Raw genomic sequence first — 27500 nt, 5'->3', positions numbered from 1 at the left:
CCTCGCCTCCTCCTTGTTCATCATTCCGTGGTTTTCATTCCTCGCCACCTCCTCGTTCCTCGCTGCCTTGTTCCTCACTCCTCGTTCCTCGCTCATCGATCCTCGTTTCGCGTCTCCTCGTTCCTCACTCCTCGTTCCTCGCTGCCTTGTTCCTCACTCCTCGCTCATCGATCCTCGTCTCCTCATTCCTCGCCTCCTCGTTCCTTCCTTACTCCTCATTCCTCACTCCTCCTCGTTCGTCGGCTCTCCTCATTCCTCGCTCCTCACTCTTCATTCCTCGCGGTGCAATTAGAGAATTGAGATGTCCTTCAAGATGGCTGAGCTCAATCGGTTTCTCGGTCATAGGATCGAGGAGCGAGGAGGGATATTGAGAAGCACCCATGGTGTGAGTGTGAGTGTGTGTGTGTGTGTTTGACAGTGTTCCTCCTCACCCTCAGATTATTACGGTCCGGCTATGCTGGGTCTGAAGGCGGATCAGGAGGTTCTGGGAGAGCTGGTGCGGCTCAAGGTTCCGGCGGTCTGGCGGCTCATGCAGGATCACGGGGTCATGTGGTCTCTGGTGGTCTCGCGCTGGTTCATCTGCCTGTTCATCGACGTCCTGCCCGTGGAGGTACGGAAGCACGATCATGTGACCCGGCAATCATGTGACCCGCCGGCTCCGCACTGACCCTCTGCTTCTGCTCCCGTCAGACGGTGCTCCGGGTCTGGGACTGTCTGTTCTACGAGGGCTCGAAGATCCTGTTCCGTGTGGCTCTGACTCTGATCCGACACCATCAGGACCTGATCCTGCAGGCCCAGAACCTGCCCGACGTCTGCGAGCGCTTCAAACGCATCACCAGAGGAGCCTTCGTCCACGACTGCCACGCCTTCATGCAGGTGAAACTCAAAGCCTTACTCATCATTTTAAGGGTTTTCACTCTTTTTATCTTAATAAATGGTCAATTAAAACCGGTCCTTTACATGCAATCTACAAGCAATCACATCATTACTGCATGGCACAAGCTGATTGGCCTCTGCTGATCCTGCAGCCAATGAGATCGCTTGCTCAAGATTAAAAGAGTCTGGTTGAGTGTTTGCTGTGAGGTATTTCGTCTGAACCCCTCACCCTCCCCAGCTCCACCTGCCTAGATCTGCTGTGGGATCTGTGTATGTCTGTTTGTGGAGCAGATCTCTGATGCTCACAGCTGCGTGTCTGTGTGTCTGTTCACAGTAGAAAGTCCATTATTGCTCTGCAGGAGCAGCAGATCTAGTCTTAAACCAAATACATAAACAATGCCATATTCAATAACAAGCTAAAACGATTTCAAGGGTTGTCATGATTGAAATAAGCAATAGGCTTTTTTGGAAAGGAAAATTTTAAGTCCTCCTGTGACAAAAATCCAGATTTTAAATGTAGTTTATATGTCTATGTGGGTGTGTATAATATGTTTTTAACACAAACCATGTGTAAATTCATAAGTCGACGCCATTGCTGAGTATTTCCTCTGCAGTGAACCAAAGACAGTCTCAAAAACACGCTTTATTTTCAAGGAAAAAACGTTTAAAAATGTAATTTTGGTGATCACAGATGAGTGTTAAGGGATAGATGATTGAGTACAGGAGCTTTAAAGGATAAAAAAAGAAGAAGCAATTAATTATAATTCACTGCCATTTTGTGAATTTTAAGCAATCAATTAAAATTGTACTATTTATTTTGAAATTTAATCACAAGTATTTAGTTTTCTGGAATCTGATGAGGTAATTCAGTTCGCATGTGATGTCATCAGTTACCTACTGATCCGCAGGGATACTTACTGTTTTCCAGGCGATCTTCCTGGATCCCGGGAGTCTCTCCAAGTCCACCGTGTCGAAGCTGCGCGAGAGCTGCCGCGCGCGGATCGTAGCCGGAGAATCCTGAAGTCAACGCTCAAACATTCCCACTGTTAGTCTGCAGACGCTCGCTCAGTAGTGTGCACTAGCAGACTCCATCATGAAGATGTGTATTTTCTTACGTTTGTAGAAGTCTGAGAATGTGTGTATAGATGTAGAATGATCACAGATGCTGGAGATGCGCTTTCGCCTGAACCGCAATCATTTCTTAGTTTAAGACCAATAATACTGTGAAATAAAACTGACTGTAAAAGAACGCCGATGGTTGTGTGTGCTTGATCTCTTCACAGCGAGTCTAAGAAATAGATTTAATAGAAATCTCAAGGCAGAGAAAAAAACCTTTTCATTTAAAATCAAAATGGCGGACGAACAAAATGATGGAAAATTAGATCATCAGAATCGGCATAAATCAAGGACAGAGAAATCTAAATCTGGATAATGTTTTCAGAAGTTATTGCAAAAGTCCTTCTATCTCTGGAACACTAGGTGGCGCTGTGCTCAAACTTCTCAGGTTCCTTCAGAACATGCTGTCGATGATCCATACCAAATTTTGTGCCAATGTCAAATCGTTTAGAAGATATTGCAATTTATGATACATTTCAAAATGGCGGACTGATGGTTCGTCTGATCCCGGCAAACTCGGTCTCCCAGATTCGGCATTGACAAGATATCCGTTTTGATCGATCAAAGTTTGGCCGAGATACAAGTGATTCGTCATGAACGAAAGGAACCAAATAATTGTATATTTATATTCCCTGTAAATGATCTTTGGCTGCATTATAATGATTTCTTAACTCAAAATATGATCAAGATCGCACAGGCTGATAAAAGTAGAACATTTAAAGCCCCTGAAATTAACGAAATGACTCGAATAAAGATGAGTTCATTTTGATGAACGAGAGAGAGTCAGTAAAATGATCTGGACTTCCCATCACTACAGAGCCTCGGAAGCAATTTTGGGTCGACAGTAAGTTTGCGACATCATAACTTTTGAACAAAGAGGAATAAAAAAATCTTTTCTGAGCCCATTTTTGTAAGAATTGGGCAAATTTTGAAGGAGTTGCGAACTAATGGAATACTGTACTTTTCAAAATGGCCACTACTGTAAGGGGCGGAGTCTTAGTGTAAGACACTGAATGTGATCAACATTTCTCTAGAACAAAGGGTTCAAAGGTTAAAACCATTTGAGAGGTGAATATTTGAACTGGTGGTGGCGCTATAGAGTTAATCCTAGAAACCCTAAAGTTGGTCAGATTGTTATTCATTACCGTCACTACATATGTGCCAGTTTTCATTCTTACGGTTCACACGGCTGCCATAGACTCCCCGTGGAGAGGAAGCAGCCGCTCATGACTAACGAGACTTTACAATGAAAACTGAATATTGATCAGAATACTGATAAATACTATTCTAGCATATAAATAGTTCTAAAAGAACACTGTATATAATCATTCGAAGCATTAGTCTTAAACACACACTGTTGCATTCTGGGAGCTGCTGATGACGACAGCTGAGGTGATTATTAAACACAGACACGGAGTGCAGGTCATTATGTATTTATTAACCTCAAACCCTGATGCATAAAAATAATGAAACATTCGCTACAAAAGTAACAGAAACCAGCAAACACGGCACTGGAGTCACATGACCCAATGACACGTCATGTGACCCATCAAGCTCACCATGATAAAGAACTCCAAAGCAGATCAAACCCATGAGACATGATCGTGTGCTTCATCATCATCATCATCATCATCATCAGGATCTCTGACCTTTAACAGCATTTAATGCTCGTAATAAACACACTGATGCACATGTGATGATGATGATGATGATGATGAAGACGACATGCACTTTAAACACAGCGAAGAGTTTCTTATAAACATCCCAGAAAACCACAACATCCCGTTGTCAGACTCGGATCTCATTCACTCTCGTTAAACACAGTCTCACGATTTCCCTTTTCACTCCAGCAACAAACTGACCCTTCATCATCATCATCATCAGTTACACTGACAGCTGCTGATCGCGTGTGTGTGTGTGTGTGTGTGTGTGTGGGGGATCATGGGTAATTCACCAGTGGCTCTATTCAGGTTTCATGTTTCTAACTAAAACAAACATAAATTATTAATATCATGTGGCATTTAATGCCAGTCTCACTGTCTCTCTCACACACACGCACACGCACACGCACACGCACACGCACACGCACACGCACACGCACACGCACACGCACACGCACACACACACACACACACAGGTCTTTATACTGAGCTAATGATATTGTCTATCCTCTACACAAACCCTCACAGAAACTATGCATTTCTACATTTGGAATAAAATGGTTCCGTATGTGACGGACCCCTGACCCCTGACCCCACACTACAGGAGGAGCACATGCATGTAGTACACAAACCAACACACACACACTTATGTAAATGAGGCGAGGTCATACACTTCTATTATTGTTACAGGAAGCCGACTGAAATGACTACACACACAGAACACAGTAATCAGGTTTCATCTGTTAACATGAGTCCAATAACAAATAACTACTTTTAATGTTAATCTCAACATTTACTAATCATTTAAGATCATAAGTTTCATCATTAATGAAAGAACATGAACATTTTTGCTAACTAATATTAAAAAAAATCATAAATGTTTTCATGCATGTTAAAGACTGATGTCAACAAATGAGAGCTTATTAAAGTGTTACTGAAGACATTGAATAAAAACATAATAATAATAATAATAATAATAAAAAAATGACATTATTTCTGAATGATTATTATAAAAGAGGACGAGTGAAGGTTTGTCAGACTCATTGGATATGAACTGGTTGATCTCACTCGTGACCTCTGACCTAAAGCAATCATTATTTACACAGATTCTTTAATATAACGGCTTTAAAGGAGGAAACTGAACAACAGAAAACGAGTCGCTGAGAGACAGACGACAGTCGCACACACACACACACACACACACACACACCAGTGTCCCCTGACCTCTGACCTCACAGCAAGGAAGAACCGAATGAACCAGCTCTCGCTCACACACACACTCACTCAGTCCAGCTGCAGCCAATCACAGCCCAGACGGAGGATGATGATGATGGTGATGATGAAGATCAGATGGTCTGGTACCCGGCGTGTGTTCTCTTCCTGCCGATCAGATACGCAATGAGGACGATCACAACCAGACCAGCCAGAGCCGCTCCGACGATGATGGGAATCAGCATGTTCTCCCGATCCACACGACACTCCTCCGCTGCACACACACACACACACACACACACCATTGGTCAGTGGTGTTATTCTGTTGGTTTGATTTGATTTTGAATGTTACACACAGAACTGCAACATTAATGGCTGTTTCAAACACACGTCCACCATTGGTCAGTCAGTCAGATAGCCCCGCCCTAAACTCACGTGATTGGTTGAGTCAGAAGTCGTGTCACAGGATGTGTCACAGACTCTTTAGGAATCAAACTCCCAGTGACTGACTTAACCCTCATCCTTCCCTCGGGTCATTTTGAACTTTTCAGAAATTGAGTGTTAATCAGAGGGGTCTAAGACTCCAGGACTTCTGTCGCACTTGAACCACGAATACACAGAATTTGTTTTAATGGATTCGAGGAGTTTTGTGGTTAAAATTGAAAAAAAGTAACGAATCCTTCATTCACGGGTCAATTTGACCCCCTTAGGAATGAATGGGATGTGAGGAATGCTTCAGTTCACATAGAAACACCTAAAAATGCTCAAAATTCAAACTAGAAATGCTCAAACTTTACCAAAAACATGATTGTATAATGTCTACATGTGTATCTGATGCACACTGAAGAGAAACTGGCTTTAGGACCCAGAGGAACAGCTCATTTACTCCATATAGAGATATAAGCCCATCCAGAGTCATGAAATATCATCTTATATTATTATATTTCCACAAGAGGTCGGCAAAGAGACACAATGCGTGAAATTGTGAGTTATTTTGAATTTAAGTTGAAAGTTTAATTTTTAAATGACTATTTATGTATTATTTATTGATCAAATCTAGTCATTTAAAAGGTAAATAAAATAAAACATAAAATAAATCTCCAAAAAAATAGCATTTAAAAAAATAGAAAAGATATTATCAAAATGAAATAAAATAAGCTTTCTGGACGAGTATTACTTCCGGGCTTCGGGTCGGCTGTGAGCCGCGGATCACATGACACGGGTCAGTACCTGCAGAGAAGCGGTTCTCGGTGACGTTGAAGGGCTGGAGCTGCAGACTGAAGGTGTTGATGGAGAAGCTGGGAACCACAGCGAGCGTTTGCTCAGTGCTGCACATGTAGGAGCGACCCACGCTGCACTGCAGGAGGTCCAGGGAGACGTTACTCGCCTCGAACCGATCTATCAAACCAGCAGAACAACATCATCAGCTGTGCTTTTGGGAGTCAGAAACACTGTAGGAACGTTCTGGATTATACAGTCAGCTGTGGATCAACTACCAATCAGTGGAGCAACGGCGCACAACATTCACGGATCGGATCAGCAAAAATAAAATAAGTGAATGAATGAATGAATGAATGAATAAATAAATCAATCAATCAATGGGGGGGGATTTGCTTTTCATTTATTACTAAAAAAGCTCACCTGAAGTTTTTCGATCTCACATTAAAAACCACTAGCCTAACTGATAAAGTTCACACATTATTAAAAACAAGTGAACAGTCAGTGATAAAATAAGAACAAATACACAAATTACAAGCAGAGATGAACACTAAATAAAGTTACAATAGTATTCAGGTACAGAAATTAATAATTAAGCCTAAAATGTAAAACAACACTTTGTTCACTGTAGAAATGAAATATAGTTTCATCTTTGTTAAAGCTGTATTTTGCTGTTTTATTAACATTAATGACACAGACGACAGCAGGAATATTAGGCTACTGTCACTTTAAGACCGAAAACATCCGGTTTCTTTCTCAACTGTTCACTGATGACAGAACCGAGACAATACTTGTCGAGACTCATTTTTAGACAAGTATTTAGACTAGTGTGTGTGTGTGTGTGTGTGTGTGTGTGTGAGTGTGTGTGTGTGTGTGTGTGTGAGTGTGAGTGTGTGTGTGTGTGTGTGTGTGTGTGTGTGAGTGTGAGTGTGTGTGTGTGTGTGTGTGAGTGTGAGTGTGAGTGTGAGTGTGTGTGTGTGTCCGTTAAAGAGCAAAGAAACTCGAAACAGGGAATCAATTCGGTGTTCAAGCATTTTCTAAAACGTCTCTCTCTCTTTCAATTCAATTCAATTCAAAATGTGCTTTATCGGCATGGAGACGGTTATACTGTATTGCCAAAGCATTTCTCATGTGTACCGTGAATCATCATACATGTACATATACAGTACGTACGGATCAACATGTTGATATAGGAGAAGTGTGAAAAGCCCTGACTGAACACTAACACTAGAGTCTGGAGTCCTGAACTCACTCACCCGTCATGTCGGACCAGAAGGCGGAGACGACGACAGCGCTCAGATGAAACTTCTGCGTGGTCGAGTTCTGCACACGAGACATGATCAGAGGGAGGAAGAGTCACATGATCAGAGAGAGACAGTGGATTCGAGGAGTTTTGTGGTTAAAATTGAAAAAAGTAACGAATCCTTCATTCACGGGTCAATTTGACCCCCTTAGGAATGAATGGGATGTGAGGAATGCTTCAGTTCACATAGAAACACCTAAAAATGCTCAAAAATAAACTAAAAATGCTCAAACTTTACCAAAAACATGATTGTATAATGTCTACATGTATATCTGATGCACACTGAAGAGAAACTGGCTTTAGGACCCAGAGGAACAGCTCATTTACTCCATATAGAGATATAAGCCCATCTAGAGTCATGAAATATCATCTTATATTATTATTTTATTATTGAGTTCTGCAGCGACACACGAGACATGATCAGAGGGAGGAAGAGTCACGTGACACAGAGACACAGGGAACAGAGAGAGTCTGACCTGTGTGAAGGTGAACGTGAGGTTGGTCAGGTCCTGGGTCAGCATGAGGGTGGCGACCGTGACCCCGCACGACCCCGAGGCCCTGGTGCTGTTGGGCTGCAGGTTCACGACCTCACTGACGCTCTGTGGAGGGGTCAGAGGAAGAGTCAGCGGCGGGAAACATGACCAGAGCAGGACGTGTGTGTGTGTGTGTGTGTGTGTGTGTGTGTCACCTTGTTCAGGGACTTTGAGAGGTGTGTGATGTTGAGCTGGAGCCCCATCAGCGCCAGTAGACAGACGGTGCCGTTGCCGTTGGTAACGCTGTAGTTGCCCCGGGCCGGGGTGGATGGGGGGGCGGGGGGTGCGGTGGGGGCAGCTGTGGTTCTGGGTGTTTGTGTCGGGGCGACGGTTGTAGACGTCTGATCAGCACTGCAAACACTCTCTACACAACACACACACACACACCTCAGCTTTATTACACAGAATCAATGATGCAAACATGATCAGAGATGAGACGCACTCAGGTTCTGCTGTAACTCTACAGAGTCATTACCCAGACCAGTGAGCAGAGCACACACACACCAGAGTGGAGACCTGCGCACACACACACACACACACCAGGAGTGTCAGTGTGAAGTGTTGTGTGTTTGATTCGGTTCACACTCTCTGTCAGCATTTTGAGCAGTTCCTGGTTTCTTTACATCGCTCTGTTCCTCAGTCGCTGTTACATATGCAAGAGAGAGTACAGATTGTTGGACGAGGTTCATAAATGCTTCTGGTGTTTGTAAAGATGTTTGACGCGTGTTGTTTTTTCAAATGCTCGTTATAAGCGACTCAAACTCAGTGCTGTCAGAGTGAGCCGCGTTTGCTGAGCCGTACGTCACTGACACGCTGCACATTACACACACAGCCTTGGCCATTTCATGATCGAGATACAACTCGGTTTAAGTGCGATTTCATGTAAAGTGCGATTAATCGTGCAGCCCTACATTAGAGTATTAGTAGAGTATTAGTAGAGTATTAGTAGACTGGTAGGGTTACAATAAAGGCGGGCATACACTGTGCGATTTCAGCAAGGTACCTACTCACACTGAACGAGATGATCGCATGCGATGTAAAGCCAAAGCTCAGGATTTATGTGCTCACACTATAGACCCTTTTCAGCTGGTAAACATGGTGACTTTTTTTGTGGGCGGAGCTTAGCTGGAGGCAGAACGATCCCTCTGGCCGCTTCACTAACGTTAGTGTGCAAGTTTTGTTAGCTTGTTTTTTAACAATGACTGGAGAAAATCCGATTTTATCTTAATGTGCAAGGCCACTCACTGTCCAGGACCACGACTGTTATTTGCAAAAGTTAATTTTAACGGACATCCCAGATTGGCTGACCCGGCATACACGCTCAGTCAATGGATGGACCATCTGACAGGATTAGCGTTAGCGCTACCTCCGGTTGAGTGGCCTGATTTCTACATCTACCCGATAGAGAAACCGAGGGTAAAGAGAAACTGAGGGCATATAAATCTTTAGCTGCCTATACTAAATGGTCACGTACAAGACTTGCCTACGATCCGCAGTTCTGCCTAGCCAGCGCCACGGCCAGACAGAAGACGACAATGTAAAGAGTGACATTACGGTGCAATTTTAATGATGTGAATATTTTCTAGAAATAAAAATTCCACATACGGCATATTCATTTTTTAACTATGTATTTGATTACCCTTTCTTACCAGGTTCTTCAAAAAGTCCAGTCACAATCAATCAAAACAATGTATACAATCATAGATGAATCACTAATAATCACAATCATTTAGAAAACATTACACGATCAAATTTCAAATTGGAGCCTGTACTCCGTCGCTTCTTGCACCCAACAACACAAGATGACATTTAATAACAATAATAATAATTTAAGCTCCTTATTATGTAGCCGAATCTGTGCTGGTTTGTATTGGCCGCCTCCAGTTTTCCCTTTGTTTTGCCTCCAGCTAGCGCCGTGACGTAACTGTGACGCCGGCGCAAAAGGGGTCTATACGGTCCGAACGTCGAGCTGCGACTTCACCGCTCACACTATACGGTCCGAGCTTCGAGCTGCGACTTCACTGCTCACACTATACGGTCCGAGCGTCGAGCTGCGACTTCACCGCTCACACTATACGGCCCGAACGCCGAGCTGCGACTTCACCGCTCACGCTATACGGCCCGAGCGTCGAGCTGAGACTTCACCGCTCACACTATACGGCCCGAGCGTCGAGCTGCGACTTCACCGCTCACACTATACGGTCCGAGCGTCGAGCTGCGACTTCACTGCTCACACTATACGGTCCGAGCGTCGAGCTGCGACTTCACCGCTCACACTATACGGCCCGAACGCCGAGCTGCGACTTCACCGCTCACGCTATACGGCCCGAGCGTCGAGCTGCGACTTCACCGCTCACACTATACGGCCCGAGCGTCGAGCTGCGACTTCACCGCTCACACTATACGGCCCGAACGCCGAGCTGCGACTTCACCGCTCACACTATACGGTCCGAGCTTCGAGCTGCGACTTCACCGCTCACACTATACGGTCCGAGCTTCGAGCTGCGACTTCACCGCTCACACTATACGGTCCGAACGTCGAGCTGCGACTTCACCGCTCACACTATACGGCCCGAGCGTCGAGCTGCGACTTCACCGCTCACACTATACGGCCCGAGCGTCGAGCTGCGACTTCACCGCTCACACTATACGGCCCGAGCGTCGAGCTGCGACTTCACCGCTCACACTATACGGCCCGAACGTCGAGCTACGACTTCACCGCTCACACTATACGGTCCGAGCGTCGAGCTGAGACTTCACCGCTCACACTATACGGCCCGAGCGTCGAGCTGCGACTTCACCGCTCACACTATCCGGCCCGAACGCCGAGCTGCGACTTCACCGCTCACACTATACGGTCCGAGCGTCGAGCTGAGACTTCACCGCTCACACTATACGGCCCGAACGCCGAGCTGCGACTTCACCGCTCACACTATACGGTCCGAGCGTCGAGCTGAGACTTCACCGCTCACACTATACGGCCCGAACGCCGAGCTGCGACTTCACCGCTCACACTATACGGTCCGAACGCCGAGCTGCGACTTCACCGCTCACACTATACGGTCCGAGCGTCGAGCTGCGACTTCACTGCTCACACTATACGGCCCGAACGTCGAGCTGCGACTTCACCGCTCACACTATACGGTCCGAGCGTCGAGCTGCGACTTCACCGCTCACACTATACGGTCCGAGCGTCGAGCTGCGACTTCACCGCTCACACTATACGGTCCGAACGTCGAGCTGCGACTTCACCGCTCACACTATACGGCCCGAACGTCGAGCTGCGACTTCACCGCTCACACTATACGGCCCGAACGTCGAGCTGCGACTTCACCGCTCACACTATACGGCCCGAACGTCGAGCTGCGACTTCACCGCTCACACTATACGGTCCGAACGTCGAGCTGCGACTTCACCGCTCACACTATACGGCCCGAACGTCGAGCTGCGACTTCACCGCTCACACTATACGGTCCGAACGTCGAGCTGCGACTTCACCGCTCACACTATACGGTCCGAACGTCGAGCTGCGACTTCACCGCTCACACTATACGGCCCGAACGTCGACTTCACCGCTCACACTATACGGCCCGAACGTCGAGCTGCGACTTCACCGCTCACACTATACGGCCCGAACGTCGAGCTGCGACTTCACCGCTCACACTATACGGCCCGAACGTCGAGCTGCGACTTCACCGCTCACACTATACGGCCCGAACGTCGAGCTGCGACTTCACCGCTCACACTATACGGTCCGAACGCCGAGCTGCGACTTCACCGCTCACACTATACGGCCCGAGCGTCGAGCTGAGACTTCACCGCTCACACTATACGGTCCGAACGTCGAGCTGCGACTTCACCGCTCACACTATACGGCCCGAACGTCGAGCTGCGACTTCACCGCTCACACTATACGGTGTGAAATATGCGTGAATCAGCGCGATAAACCCTTGTGCCGGGTTGCACCTATAGATGATATCGTGTATCCAGAGATATTGTCAAAACAAGCATCAGCTATCAACATCAAGATGATTTAGCATTTCCAATTTATGTATTAGATTATTATTAGTATTATTGTATTATTATTAGGGAAGGCCTAGGCTACCTTTATTATTAAATTGATAGGCTATTATAATTAAATTGCCACGCAATAATTTCATAGCGCATCACTGCATAACCAACACACTGTGAGGATAATAAAATATCACACAGAAGCTTTACTCCTCCTCACTGAAAATTGTCTAAAACATTTAGGTCGATTACAGTGAATTATAGGCATGTAATTAATTATTAACAGTCTAATATGTCCGAACACTGCAATAATTCATCAATGGAAATTTAAATTTGTTTAACAAATTAATAAAAGGGGCAAAGTGTACATCGCAGGTGGCTTGGAAGACGTGGGTAATGGTTAATCCGGTGTGCAGCACGAACCGGAGGTAAGCAACAGTAATGTGTAGCTAGTTTGAACTACAGAACTTAAAGATCTCCCTCTTTTTGCTGCAGATGAAGCTTCTGTTTCCGCACAGGTGCAGTGAGGGGGAAACACTGAGCTTAGGGCGATCGGTTCGTAGCCCTGCTTTACCTGTGCGATATAGTCACGAGGAGCGACCAACATTTCTAACATGCCAGCAATTCATCCGACCGTCCGACTGCCGTTCGGGAGAGGTTAATCGCCTCTCGTTTCCCCCTGTACACGGCACGAACACTGCAGGACAAACGACGCACGGCAAAGCTGAAAATCTTCCCGACCCGAAAAAGAGTCGCACGAGTCACAATTAGGCTCAAAATCAGACGAAAATCGCAGTGTATGCCCGCCTGAAGGAGACATGTAGCTGCAAAGTTACTAAGTCAACAGAATGTGTTAAAGGGACCACCAAAACACATTTCCCCCCGGGTGCTCTTACACACTCTGAGGGGGGTGTAGACTTATGCACGATAAATAGAGTTGTTAGAGTTACTGTGTTTCCTGCATGAGTCAGCAGCCCCAGACACATGAAAGACCAATTTAATAACCTGTTCAACCGGTTCATGAAAAGAACTCGTTCAAAAGGCTGGTTCCCTCAGAAGTGGGAGGAGTTTGAAGACCACATGATGTCCCTGACCTGAAACATGTACAGTCTGTGCTGAGGTTAGCTGTGGTCATGTGACCCCTGACCTGAAACATGTACCGTCTGTGCTGAGGTTAGCTGTGGTCATGTGACCCCTGACCTGAAACACGTACCGTCAGAGCTGAGGTTAGCTGTGGTCATGTACGCCTCCATCCGCAGGTCTGAGAAGGTGACGTTCACTCCTGCGCTCAGACTGATGGATGAGGAGCTCAAACACCTGTAGGTGCTGTTCACCCGCGCTGAGATCTCGGAGGAGTTCGTCGTCACGGATACGACCCCTGCAGGCAGAAACACACGTGAAACTGTGTGTGTGTGTGTGTGTGTGTGTGTGTGTGTGTGTGAAACTGACCTGCCCTGGAGGATTGTGGGAAGGTGTTGGGGTCACTGAGGTTGTGTGTGTGTGTGTGTCTGTGTGTGTGTGTGAGACTGACCTGTCCTGGAGGATTGTGGGAAGGTGTCGGGGTCACTGAGGTTGTGTGTGTGTGTGTGTGTGTGTGTGTGTGTGTGTGAGACTGACCTGTCCTGGAGGATTGTGGGAAGGTGTCGGGGTCACTGAGGTTGTGTGTGTGTGTGTGTGTGTGTGTGTGTGTGTGAGACTGACCTGTTCTGGAGGATTGTGGGAAGGTGTCGGGGTCACTGAGGTTGTGTGTGTGTGTGTGTGTGAGAGACTGACCTGTCCTGGAGGATTGTGGGAAGGTGTCGGGGTCACTGAGGTTGTGTGTGTGTGTGTGTGTGTGTGTGTGTGTGTGTGTGTGTGTGTGTGTGTGTGAGACTGACCTGTCCTGGAGGATTGTGGGAAGGTGTCGGGGTCACTGAGGTTGTGTGTGTGTGTGTGTGTGTGTGTGTGTGTGTGTCTGACCTGTCCTGGAGGATTGTGGGAAGGTGTCGGGGTCACTGAGGTTGTGTGTGTGTGTGTGTGTGTGTGTGTGTGTGTGTGTGTGTGAGACTGACCTGTCCTGGAGGATTGTGGGAAGGTGTCGGGGTCACTGAGGTTGTACTGTAGGCTGATGTTGGTCACTCTGTAGAGCCGCCCGTCGCTGGAGAACACGAGAGAGATCATGTGACCCGCACCGAACGACATCACCAGCTCTGGAGGAACATCAGCGCCGCCACACGAGCTACCGTTGCCCACTGATGCGGAGGAGGGCATCGCAAACACTGCCTCGCTCTACACACACACACACACATATTCAGGAAATATATCTATAGCAAATACTTTTTTTTTTTTTTTATAACTTATATTATAAAAACTAAAAAAGACATGGGTAGCTTTAGGGGTCGGGTTAGTGTGTGTGTGTGTGTATGTGTGTGTGTGTGTGTTGTACCGTTCCATTGGTGGTGTTGTAGGAGATGCTGAAGTTTGCGTTGAGTTCAGCTTTAATGCAGGTGGAGTTTCCGTCAGTCACCTCGAATGTCACAGCATGAGCCACACACACACACCCTGAAACACAAACACACACCTTCATCATCATCATCATCATCATCATCATCATCGTTGTCAGTCGACCTGAGTGAGACGTGAGCCTCAGTGTCCAGCAGAGGGCGCCATCACACACACACACACACACACACACACACACACACACACACACACCAGAGCTGATGTTAAACTCGCTCTGTTTAACCCATCGCCTCCGTCATCATTCTCACATCTTCTCTTCAACAGTTTTTAAACGACTAAAAAATATATATGTATCTGCATCCCACAATCCCTTTCCCACACGAGTTCCCCCTTTAAAAAAAAGGAACAATAAAATGTGACACACAGGAAGTGACATCATCTGAACATGAGCATCACGAGCAAGTAATCTCACAACATCTATTTTCACAATTTCAACACTTTTCCCGAATTCCCTGTTTTTGGGGGTTTTCATTTATCATCTGGATTCCGTTTTAATGGCTTACAGTGTTTTCTAATTGCTCACACACTAAACTGACACACACAGCAGTTATTCACACACACACACACACACACACACACACACACACACACACACACAGCAGTTATTCACACACACACACACACACACACACACACACACACACACACACACACACACACACACACACACACACACACACACACAGAGCAAAACCTCTTCTCACGTCTCCAAAAGTCTGAACACATTTTGCAATTAAAAACGGCACTTCTTAAACACACTGAACACAGTTCTCTGCGTAACACACACAACACACACAACCTGACAGAGTCACGTCTGCCATTTCAAAACACTGCCATTCAAAACGACACTCCATGATCTGATTGGCCGACACACGTGTCACCTGACCACACACCGCAATGCTTAACTGTTACTAACACTTCAATATTTTTCAGTTTACTGTTTTTTGTGAGCATATCTGTGTCCAGCCCAGTGTAGATGCTGATAATATATTATATATGCGGTATTCTGCAGTGTGTGTGTGTGTGTGTGAGTTGTGTTCAGTATTTTGATAAAACCAGCCTAGTTTGCAAAATTGTGTGTTAGTAATTGGAAAAAACTGTAATAAATGTTTTAATAATCAAAGAACAACTAGATGAATCAATGCAACTCATAAAGCTAATCAATGATAAACATGATGTTTTATGGGTTTAGAAAAGCTGTGTGTGTTTGATTGATACACATTTATCAGGAAACAGAGGAAAATAATATAACAACTCCTTTTATTTTCTGGAAAACAAAAGAGAAAAACATTCTAACAGTAAAATATTTCTGTCAGCGATTCACATAAACCAAACTTTTATTTTGGCGGGTTGTAGCGAAGTGAGTGTGTGTGAGTGTGTGTGTGTGTGTGTGTGTGTGTGTTTCATTCATAAACTTCTGCTTAAACTGTGCAAAATAATCCTGTAACTGTGAAGGGGAACTCTTGTGAAATCTCGGCATGACCAAGAGTTTGTGAAATCATGAAGTGTCTCTCACACGCGCTCACACACTCACTAGAGCAGCTGATCACACACACACACACACAAACTATTAAGTGAAAAATAAGCAAATGACAAGCAAAGAACTAAAAACAGATTCTGAGAACATGAACACAAGCTACACTGGACCGAACCACTGGGTTCTGATCACACACACACACACACACACACTACACCGAACCACTGGGTTCTGATCACACACACACACACACACACACACACACACACACACTACACCGAACCACTGGGTTCTCCTGATAATCAGTGTGATTCACTAGAGCAGCTGATCACACACACACACACACACACACACACACACGTGTGTGTGAGATGATGAACAGCAGCAGCTGCACCAACACACACACACCGGCTGCACACACACATTTACAGCAGCAGCTCAAGGGAACAATAGTGCGAGTCCCAGATCATTCTGGAGTCACATGATCACTGAGAGGAACACACTGATCATCAGTTCAATAACAGTGTTGATGTCAATGACTGACGCATGTCACATGACTGATCGCGACCAGGCGAGTGTGTGTGAGAGTGTGTGTGAGTGAGTGAGTGAGCAAGTGTGTAAGTGATTGTGTCAGTATGTGCGAGTATGCGAGAGTGTGTATGTGTGTGAGCGTGCGTGATCGTGTGTATTTGTGTGTGTGTGTGTCTGTAAGTGTGTGTGCATGTGTGTGAGAGAGTGAGTGTAAGTGTGTGAGAGAATTTGTGTGCAAGTGTGTGTATTTGTGTGTGAATTTGTGCGCGAGTGTGTGATTGTATGTATTTGTGTGTGTGAGAATTTGTGTGAGTGTGTGCGAATTTGTGTACGGGAATTTGTGTGTGTGCACGAGTGTGTGAATTTGTGTGCGTGAGTGTGTGTGTGTGTGTGTGTGTGTGTGTGTGAGTGAGTGAGTGAGTAAGTGAGTGAGTGTATTTGAGTGTGTGTGTGAATTTGTGTGCGAGTGTGTGTGTGTGAGATTGTGGGTGTGTATTTGAATTTGTGCGCAAGTGTGTATTTGTGTGTGAGTGTGTGTGTGAATGTGTGTGTAAATGTGCGAGTGTGTGAGTGACATTTTAATAATCCATGAACCAAAGCAACCAGCGACAAAGGACAATCACAGCGTTAAAAAAGTGTTTGAAAAATCAAACAAAAACACAAGACTGGCGCTAACAGCTTTAATGACCGGGGCGTCGGACTGTAAAACCAGTACCAGTGCCGATTCCCAGTGCCGATTCCCAGTGCCCCAAGGGGAGAGAGGGCCCTTAAAGTCTGGAATATGTCTTATTTTACCTGGATATTTTCATTTCCTAATGAATGTCAGATGAAATGTAAAGTTAGTGTATCGGCTGATTAACTGTGTTGATTGACTGGTCCACCCCTTGCTGACGCGCCACATGGTTCAGTCCTTCTGCACGCGCTAGCTGAGCTGGTGGAGCGCGGACTTCCACATTAAAAAATGATGAGGGAATGGATTTAAAGATTGTGTATATCAAAACAATATTTTTACGAACTGAGACCCGATTACATAATTCAGTGCGCTTGTCACGATTCTCTGATTGGTGGAGGTTTCTCTGCAGCATTATGGGTAATGTAGTTTTCCACCAGGAGTTTTTCCTGATTTTATCTGATTTTAAAATAAATAAACAAACAAGTTGAAATGATGCAGACTGCTTCAGCAGAAACAATAAACCATCGCTTAACAACCTCCCAGCTCACAGTAGGACTGTCTTTAATGGTTTATGATAAGTCACATGACATGTAAAGATCCGCTGATTGGCTGTTTCCCTCCCGAGCTGCTCCTCCAGCCTATTGACGGATATTGATATGAATCTTCATGGTTCAGTAAGATATAGTTATTCGGACTGAAAGTTCTGCTTATTGTTCTGATCACGTGACGCATCGAGGTGACGTCAGCCGCGCGTTAAACAACTCACGTGAAATTTAGTTCTTTAAAATAATTATATAACAAAACACCTCAGATGAAAGCACATAATGGCGAATAAAAGGACTAAAGTGACTCATCACACACACACACACACCGATTAAACTGACTCTGTTTGGTTAAACTCGTTATTTTAGTCAGTCAGTGAGTCAGAGAGCGCTAAAGACAGTTTGACGTCGATAACACTGCGATGTCCGTCGTGTGTGTGTGTGTGTGTGTGTGTGGTTTAGACTAGATCGCGATGTTTAATGATGAGTTATAGAGACTTACCCATCAGCAGAGTCCAGACACCTGCAGAAAAACACTGTTTAACGACCGTCATGACGTCTGTCGGAAAAAGCGCCAAAACGAGCGATAAACCCCGCGGACTGAAGCCTGCGCACTGAACACGGATGCTGTGAGTCTATATGAGTGGTTTTATCAGCTCATAAACGGAGTTATGATGTTTCCTCGGTGTCTGGCAGCAGATTCACTGTGTCATGAGGCAGAATGTTCCAGTCATGTGATGAGAGCGCTTTAGCCCCGCCCCTCGCGTGTCACGTGACGCTGCGTGTACATAAACACTGGCGACAGGATTACAGACGCGATCACTGTGTTTACTGTACAAGAGACAATAGAGTACAGCCTGTCATGAAGTGTTCAGTGCATGTTGCTGTTGATGACAAAAATTACGCTATTTTCTAAAACACACTTTGTTGCATTATTTTCCTGCTATCACTGTAAACAATCTGTATTGTAAAAAGCGCTGTATAAATAAAGCTGACTTGACTTTAACAATCTAATAATAAATTATTGATCATGATTTAATTGATTAACATAAATAAGAAAATGTATTAAAATATAATACAAATGTTTTAAATAAAGTACATCTAACAGAGTGGATACAAATTTAATTTAACAATATAAACTAATATTAAATTCAGCTGTAAAGACAATAGTGTCATTATTCAGATGTTTTATTCTCATCCAGTTGTGTCAGCGCAGCCAAATCCGGATTATTACTGATATTAATTGTCTTTTGAGCCGCAAGTAAGCAAGTGGCAAAACTAATAAACTGTGAACCTTTAATCCGGTCGCTTTGATATGAGCATCGGCCACATGCCTGAAGATAAACGTGTTTGAGGAAGTGACTCTACCACAGGAAAGAGTGGTTTGACCTTTGACCTTCTATAGACACTTACTCATCTCTACCTCTCTGTCCTATAATCATAAAACACACGATTCAGTCTGAACCTCTAATGAAGGCTTGAGCCTCTCAGAATATCACAGAGTAACTAGTGTGTTCAGTTCAGATGTGTGTGAGTGTGTGTGTGTGTGTGTGTCACGCTCTCGGCCATAATTTGTTTCTTCAAGGAATTACTCTGTGAATGAGGCAGAAAATCACATTAGTCCAGGAGAGTTTGGAAAATCGAGACGAACTGAACTGAGTAACTAGTGTGTTCAGTTCAGATGTGTGTGTGTGTGTGTGTGTGTGTGTGGCGAATCGAGGCGAACTGCTTCCCTGGACGTGCAGAAACAAGCAACACACACCCAGTACACTCACAGGAACACACTCGTGTTTCACCACTGAACCGACAGCGTTAAACGTGAGTTAGTGAAGATCATCTTTTAATACATACATGCTTTTTGACATTATTTTTATGACAAACTCTGATGTTGACTTGAGAAAGCCTGAGTGTGTGAAGGGTTTAAGTTCATCATATACACAGAATGAGGCAAAATAAACAGTACACTCATAATATCTTAATTAAATATGATTTATTCTTTCATATCTTCGCCCGCTTACAAAGAATAGAATCCTCTGCTCTACAAAACTGTGTGTGTGTGTCAGAATACAGGTGATCACACAGACACACACACTCACACACACACACACTCACTGACTGACCCACACACACTGACAGACACATACATACTAACTCATACACACATGCACAAACACACACACCAACTCATACACGCACACACTCTCTCATACTCACACACACACACTTGCGTTATCAAAAGAATAATTTCTGTCTATCATGACGAGTTTGAGAGGCTGCACTGAGTCTCAGCAGTGTGAGTGTGTGTGTGTGTGTGTGTGTGTGTGTGTGTGTGTGAAATCCTGTCTGGTTTCCGTTGCCTGAGCGGGTAACTGTCAAACCCTGCAGCATCAGAACTCGCATCATCAACATGATTCTGGCATCATGACGACCGAAGTCTAAAAGAAACACACGTAACGTGGCGCTACAGTAGAAGAGACTCGACACACACACTAAACATAAAGTCCAAGAACAACAAACACAAAGAAAAGTGCATCTCATTCGCAAATCGCAATCATGCTAGAGTGGCTCAGCGTCCCAGAAGGCCGAGCGTCAGTGAGCGTCACGCGCCGGGTCGGCCCAGAAGCCCTTGCGGAGGGAGACAGGAGCTCACGCCACATAGTGGTACTGGTTGGCGTTCTCTTTGTCCCGCTCCATGTAATCCCGGTCGATCAGCGACTCGATGCGCTTCTTCAGGTCTGCCGGCTGAACAGAGGGAGAGCAGAGGATCATGGGAGTTATGAGGACACATGGAGGCTTAAAAGACACTCACTTGTCTGAGTAAAAAATGTGCTTGTACAGAAAAAAAATGATTTTTTTGTGTGTGTTGTAAATATAATTTTTTCTGAAGCAATATCCTCATGGGTGTTCAGTCAGCTATGGCATATTTAAATCTGCATGTTTATGATATTGTAACCTTTATAAAGGCTTTATTTGATCAATAAATTAGAATAATAAGACACTATAGGGCTAGCAATCAAAAGTAAATAAAAATATAATGAAAAATGAAAACTGCATTAAATAATGTTATGAGAAGATATTTTTTGGATATACAAATAAGAAATGTTGGAAAGAAACACGATACTAAACCACCAGTAGGTGGCGGCAGCAGGCCGTCTAAACGAGCGAGTCATTGAGTCATTTATTCAAACGGCTGATTCGTACAGGAATGGGGAGTTGTTTATGAATGAGTCATTGAATCTTTGACTCAACCGATTCGTAAAACACTGAATCATTCGGTAATGAAACACGAGTGTTCCTGTGGTTCTGCTGAGATCTTTGTTTGGAACTATTTCCGCTTCTAAAATAGAACAAAAACAGTCAATATTGCGTCTAAATTGCAAGTGACTTAATATTAATTACTTGTTAATTGAACTGCCATATGAAATCAGTCCCATTTTCAGTCGTGATGGTGTTCTGCACGCTTGCTAAACTGTATCATGTTATAAATATACCGAATTTCTCCCGCATTATGTTGATCAGGCTACGGGTCTACTTCTGTAGAGCTGCTGTACAGCAGAGTCTGATTGTGTTGGGTTCTGCTTTGATGGATCAGTGCTGTATAAAGCACAGGATTGGTCGTGTGACGGATGTGCGCGTGCGTCACCTTGACGGGGAACTTGAGCTGGTTGTAGAGTTCAGACACCAGCAGGTTGTGGCTCAAGGTCTTCCTCATCTTCATGATCCTCACCACTGCAGCGTCGATCTGATACTGACGGTCCTGGAACACTCGCTCAGTGGTGCTCACCTGCTCCTCCACCTGAGGATGACATCACACGTCACATGACCATCTGCAACGTCACATGACCATCTGCATATTCACGTTCTACTGAGCCATCAGAGTTTCAGGAAAACACCACGATGTTACAGATGAAACCTTTCACTGAACGCACCAATGCTCATTTTTTCTAAATGTCAATCATTTGTTAAACAAGTTTTCATTACTTCAGTGAGATCATTGTTTCGGCATTAAATTATTACATTATACATCATGTACATTTCTGAAATGCATAACAGTCACCTCTGATCACAGATCTCTCTAAACTGTAATGTGGACTCGTGCACTTCAGTAAAGCTGCTCTGAGATGACGAGTATTGTGAAAAGCGCTGTACAAATAAACGTGAGTTGAATTGAATCTTTGTGTGATTTTCAAAAGTCTGGAACAGTGGGCTTTTGTTTGTGGATTCTGCACCTTGATCGTGTCTCACACACTGACACTCTCTCACACTCTCTCACACTCTCACACACACTCTCACACTCTCTCACACACTCTCACACACTCTCACACACTCTCTCACACTCTCTCACACTCTCTCACACACTCTCTCACACACTCTCTCACACACACTCTCTCACACACTCTCTCACACACACTCTCACACACTCTCACACACTCTCACACACTCTCACACACTCTCACACACTCTCACACACTCACACACACTCTCACACACTCTCACACACTCACACACACTCACACACACTCACACACACACACACTCACAGACACACTCACAGACACACTCACACACACTCTCACACACTCTCACACACTCTCACACACTCTCACACACTCACACACACTCTCACACACTCTCACACACTCACACACACTCACACACACTCACACACACACTCACAGACACACTCACAGACACACTCTCACACACTCTCACACACTCTCACACACTCTCACACACTCTCACACACTCACACACACTCTCACACACTCTCACACACTCACACACACTCACACACACACACACTCACACACACTCACAGACACACTCACAGACACACTCACAGACACACTCACAGACACACTCACAGACACACTCCCCCACACACTCTCCCACACACTCTCCCACACACACACTCACACTCTCTCACACTCTCACACACACACTCTCACACTCTCTCACACACTCTCACACTCTCACACACTCTCACACTCTCTCTCACACACACTCTCACACACTCTCACACACTCTCTCACACACACTCTCACACACTCTCACACACTCTCACACACTCTCACACACTCTCACACACTCTCACACACACTCTCACACACTCTCACACACTCTCACACACTCTCACACACACTCACACACACACACTCACACACACACACACACTCACACACACTCACACACACACACACTCACAGACACACTCACAGACACACTCCCCCACACACTCTCCCACACACACACTCTCACACACACTCTCACACACACTCTCACACACACTCTCACACACACTCTCACACACACTCTCACACACACTCTCACACACACTCTCACACACTCTCACACACTCTCACACACTCTCACACACTCTCCCTCACACACACTCCCCCACACACACTCCCCCACACACTCTCCCACACACTCTCCCACACACACTCTCCCACACACACTCTCCCACACACTCTCACACACACTCTCACACACACTCTCACACACACTCTCACACACACTCTCACACACACTCTCCCACACACTCTCACACACTCTCACACACTCTCCCTCACACACACTCCCCCACACACACTCCCCCACACACTCTCCCACACACTCTCACACACTCTCACACACTCTCACACACTCTCACACACTCTCCCTCACACACACTCCCCCACACACACTCCCCCACACACTCTCCCACACACTCTCACACACTCTCACACACTCTCACACACTCTCACACACTCTCACACACTCTCCCTCACACACACTCCCCCACACACACTCCCCCACACACACTCTCCCACACACTCTCCCACACACACTCTCCCACACACACTCTCCCACACACACTCTCCCACACACTCTCACACACACTCTCACACACACTCTCACACACACACTCTCACACACACTCTCACACACACTCTCCCACACACTCTCCCACACTCCCCCACACACTCTCCCACACACTCTCCCACACACACTCTCCCACACACTCTCACACACACTCTCACACACACTCTCACACACACTCTCACACACACTCTCTCACACACTCTCTCACACACTCTCACACACTCTCACACACTCTCACACACTCTCACACACTCTCACACACTCTCCCTCACACACACTCCCCCACACACACTCCCCCACACACTCTCCCACACACTCTCCCACACACACTCTCCCACACACACTCACCGTCTCCTTCATCTGGATCTGGTTGATCTTGATGCGGAACAGTTTGTGTCTGAAGTCACTGTTGAAGTGGAAGCGATCTGCGTCCTCCACCTCTTTCCCTCGGGGAGTTTTATTGAGGACTCGTGCTTTCCCACACGCCAGAGACTGAAGAGTGCGCTTGAGCTCGCCGTCCTCTGACACACACAACAAAACACGTTACTAAGAGTTCACACTCACTCTCTCACTCTCTCACACACACTGAACGTACCGATGCCTGTGGCCGTACGGATCTCCTCCACCGAACACTCGTCGGCCTCGTTGAATATCAGCAGGACGAGAGTCTGAAACAGAGACACCTGCAGCTCCTTCTTCCCCTGCAGAGAGACGCGTGCTGATTGGTCAGTTCAGTGTCACTATCAACCTAGTTTACAGTCTCTTCTACTCTTTATTTGATCAAAAATACAGTAAAAACAGTGAAATATTATTATAATGTAAATCAGCTGTTTTCTATGTGAATATATATAGTAAAGTGTAATTTATTCCTGTGATTAAAGCTGATGTTCAGCATCATTACTCCAGTCTTCAGTGTCACATGACCCTTCAGAAACCACTCTAATATGATGATTTGATGCTCAAGAAACATTTATTATTATTATTATCAGTGTTGAAAACAGTTCATATTTCTGTGCAAACTGATTTTTAGCCCAAACTTTTGACTGGTAGTGTGTTGATATGTGTGTGTGTCGTGGGTTCACCTCTTTGAACTCAGTCTTCAGCACCGCGTGACCCAGTGTCGGCTGCCACTGCAGTTTACGCCCGCTGTGTTTCCCCAGATAGAACAGCTTAAACACTTCCTGAAGCTTCACCATCTGAAACACACACACACACAGTTATCTGTCCATCTCATTACCCGAAACACACACTTCCACCCACAAACACACACACAGTTATCTGTCCATCTCATTACCCGAAACACACACTTCCACCCACAAACACACACACACACACAATCATCTGTCCACCTCATTTCCCACAAAAACACACATACACACACAATCATCTGTCCACCTCATTTCCCACAAAAACACACTTCCGCCCAGAAAAATGTCACACACACACACACACACACACACACCTCAGCGGGCAGATGGACGTCCATCGGGATGTATGAGGGCCAGTAGCCCATGGTCAGAATGTTGACGGTCAGCTCGATGTTGCTGGGATCAGTCTGGTTCTGCATGTACTGCACACACACACACACACACACACACACACACACAGTATTAGCAGTATTAGTTCTCTCATATCACACGCCGCCCGTACACAACACACTTGATCTCATGAGATATTAAACCACGTGTGAGGAGCTGGAGAGATGCAACACCTCACAGCAGGTCTGCGGTACAATCTTATTTACACATCGAGATAAAAGTGTGTGTGTGTGTGTGTGTGTGTCTGCAAGCTTAGTGCAAAAGTTACGGACTGCAGCTTTCAATGTTACTTGTTACTTCTATATATTTATGCATGCACGTATATACACTCACCGGCCACTTCATTATCTACACCTGTTCAACCGTTCGTTAACGCAAATATCTGATCAGCCAATCACAGGGCAGCAACTCAATGCATGTAAACATGATCAAGACGATCAGCTAAAGTTCAGACTGAGCATCAGACTGAGGAAGAAGTGATTCAAGTGACTGAACGTGGGATGGTTGCTGGTGTTTCAGAAAGATTTACACACACAGAATGATCTGAATACCCAGTGGGAGAAAATGCCTTGTTGAGGTCAGAGGTCAGAGGAGAATGAAAAGGGGGTCCGAACCGGAACTACTAAGGTGAACCTAACAAAGTGGCCGCTGAGTGTGTGTGTGTGTGTGTGTGTGTGTGTGTATACTGTATCTCTGTGCACACACACCTGTTTGAACTGGATCATGACGTCTTTAGACAGCTCCATGTCTTTGAACATCCCCTCTAGTTTACTGGTGAACGCTGCTCCACACTCTACAACACACACACACACACACACACACACACACACACGGTACGTCACTTCACAGAGGAAATACTGCAGCGGATGCGCAGAAATTAAAAAGTTGTATTTGTTAACATTGTTGACAAACAAGTATTCATTACTTCAAGGAGCTCATTGTCTGCCTTAAATTATTACATTATTTAAATTAATACACTAATGTACATTTCTGAAATGCACAACTTACACAGTTTCCTCTGATAACAGATCACTCTAAATATGGACTCATGCACTTCCTGTAAACGTGAATTGTGAAATGTGACAGTAATGCACTAATACAGACGGGGTTTAAAACACACGAATGAAACACTGCAGCTTTAAGAACTAATGCCGTTTAATTAGTCACAGTGAAACTGACTTGGGTCTGATTTCACGGCAAAACTCAAATTAACACTGAAATCAAGGCAAAAAAAACCCAGCAACTCAACCACAGATGCGTGGTCACTTCCTGTTCACATGATCATGTGACCTCGTTGCCAGGAAACTGATCAGTGGAGTTTCCACGGTAACGGTCTGACGGCCAATGAGAAGTCAGATTCAGAACCAACCATGTTTGAGTTTGGACAGCATGGACTTCTCTGCGTCCACCGACGCGCTCTTGCCCACCAGCAGACGCTTGGCCAGATCCTTCTTGTAGAAGGCCTCGAACACGTCCTTCCCTGCAGGACACACACACACACACACACACAGATTGTTAAAGCGCTGTATAAATGAGGGAGACTCGACCGGCGCTGGAGGGCAGATTACCGTGGATGAAGCGGAAGATGATCATGATCTTGTCCAGGATCCTCTCCAGCTCCTCTTCTGTGGCCTCCTTGTTTCCCGCACGCAGTTTAGAGTCCACATACTTCGCTGAAGAGACACACACAGTTACACCAGGCCGAGAGAATCAACTCTTTTAGTCATCAATGACATCACTGAACTGATCAAAAGTGACATTTATAATGTTACAAAAGATTCTTTTTCAAAGAAATGCTGTTTTTTTTTTTTTGGTCATCAAAGAATCATGAAAAATGTGCACAAAAATCTGAAGCAGCACAACGGTTTTCAGCAGTGATAATCAGAAATGTGAGAGAGTGTGTGAGTGAGACGTGTGTGTGTGTGTGTGTGTGTGTGTGTGTGAGAGAGAGAGAGAGAGAGAGAGAGAGAGAGAGAGTGTGTGTGTGTGTGTGTGTGTAAGACATGAGTGTGTGTGTGTGTGTGTGTGTGTGTGAGTGAGACATGAGTTTGCATGCGTGTGCGTGTGTGTGTGTGAGAGAGTGTGTGTGTTAAAGACTATATATACAGTGAGCTCCACAAATACTGGCACCCTTGAGCAAAACTGACTGTGAAAATATGTTTTTGCTTTTCAAGTCTTTCATTTAAAATATTCACAAAAATCTTAGAAACCTTTAATTAGTCAAATAATTGAAAGAAAATAATTCTTATCATAAAACTTTTTTTCTCCCTGAAATATAAGCATTCCACAACTATTGGAACCCTTGGTTTAACACCAGCTCCTCTCCTGTCAGCGCCTCAGATCAATGTCATGCTGGAGGATCACAGAGTGACCTGGAATAATCCTGTAAATCTATCTGAGCGCAAGAAACAGTTCATAACTGATTTTATTGCTGAATTTGAA

General features: G+C 45.2%; 3 protein-coding genes across 3 annotated transcripts in view; 1 reads left to right on the top strand and 2 right to left on the bottom strand.

Moving 5' to 3' along the window:
- Positions 1-2130, top strand: part of grtp1a (growth hormone regulated TBC protein 1a) — an 18641-nt gene extending 16511 nt beyond the window's left edge. Inside the window, exons 6-8 of the mRNA XM_084399320.1 lie at positions 438-610; positions 691-876; positions 1805-2130. Coding sequence (XP_084255446.1) covers positions 438-610; positions 691-876; positions 1805-1897 — 452 coding nt within the window. The 3' untranslated portion in view covers positions 1898-2130. The remainder of the gene's footprint in view (positions 1-437; positions 611-690; positions 877-1804) is intronic.
- A 1279-nt stretch (positions 2131-3409) lies between these two features.
- On the bottom strand, positions 3410-18422 carry lamp1a (lysosomal associated membrane protein 1a). The gene is made up of 9 exons (XM_084402285.1): positions 18158-18422; positions 14356-14471; positions 13982-14198; positions 13144-13308; positions 8075-8283; positions 7863-7985; positions 7340-7406; positions 6096-6263; positions 3410-5139 (listed from the first exon to the last, which is right to left on the bottom strand). Exons 1-9 carry the CDS (start codon positions 18207-18209, stop codon positions 5000-5002), a joined length of 1257 nt encoding a protein of 418 aa, XP_084258411.1. The 5' UTR covers positions 18210-18422; the 3' UTR covers positions 3410-4999.
- Positions 18423-19625: 1203 nt separating this feature from the next.
- The window catches only part of cul4a (cullin 4A), an 18442-nt gene continuing 10567 nt past the window's right edge, over positions 19626-27500 (bottom strand). The window contains exons 12-20 of the mRNA XM_084399305.1: positions 26627-26731; positions 26428-26538; positions 25766-25851; positions 24983-25090; positions 24603-24716; positions 24116-24221; positions 23869-24041; positions 21299-21451; positions 19626-20397 (exon numbers count right to left, since the gene is read on the bottom strand). Coding sequence (XP_084255431.1) covers positions 20302-20397; positions 21299-21451; positions 23869-24041; positions 24116-24221; positions 24603-24716; positions 24983-25090; positions 25766-25851; positions 26428-26538; positions 26627-26731 — 1052 coding nt within the window. The 3' untranslated portion in view covers positions 19626-20301. The remainder of the gene's footprint in view (positions 20398-21298; positions 21452-23868; positions 24042-24115; positions 24222-24602; positions 24717-24982; positions 25091-25765; positions 25852-26427; positions 26539-26626; positions 26732-27500) is intronic.

This window comes from Rutilus rutilus, assembly GCF_951802725.1.
Source record: "Rutilus rutilus genome assembly, chromosome: 2".
Lineage (NCBI taxonomy): Eukaryota > Metazoa > Chordata > Actinopteri > Cypriniformes > Leuciscidae > Rutilus > Rutilus rutilus.
The sequence above is the reverse complement of the archived record's forward strand: the minus strand, read 5'-3'. Positions and strand labels throughout refer to the sequence as shown.

Coding starts and splice junctions, on each gene's coding strand:
- lamp1a (XM_084402285.1), bottom strand. CDS start 18,209: ATGACGGTCGTTAAACAGTGTTTTTCTGCAGGTGTCTGGACTCTGCTG. Junction 14,199..14,355: donor ACAACACCACCAATGGAACG/GTACAACACACA, acceptor GTGTGTGTGTAG/AGCGAGGCAGTGTTTGCGAT. Junction 8,284..13,143: donor AGCTAACCTCAGCTCTGACG/GTACGTGTTTCA, acceptor TGTGTTGTGTAG/AGAGTGTTTGCAGTGCTGAT.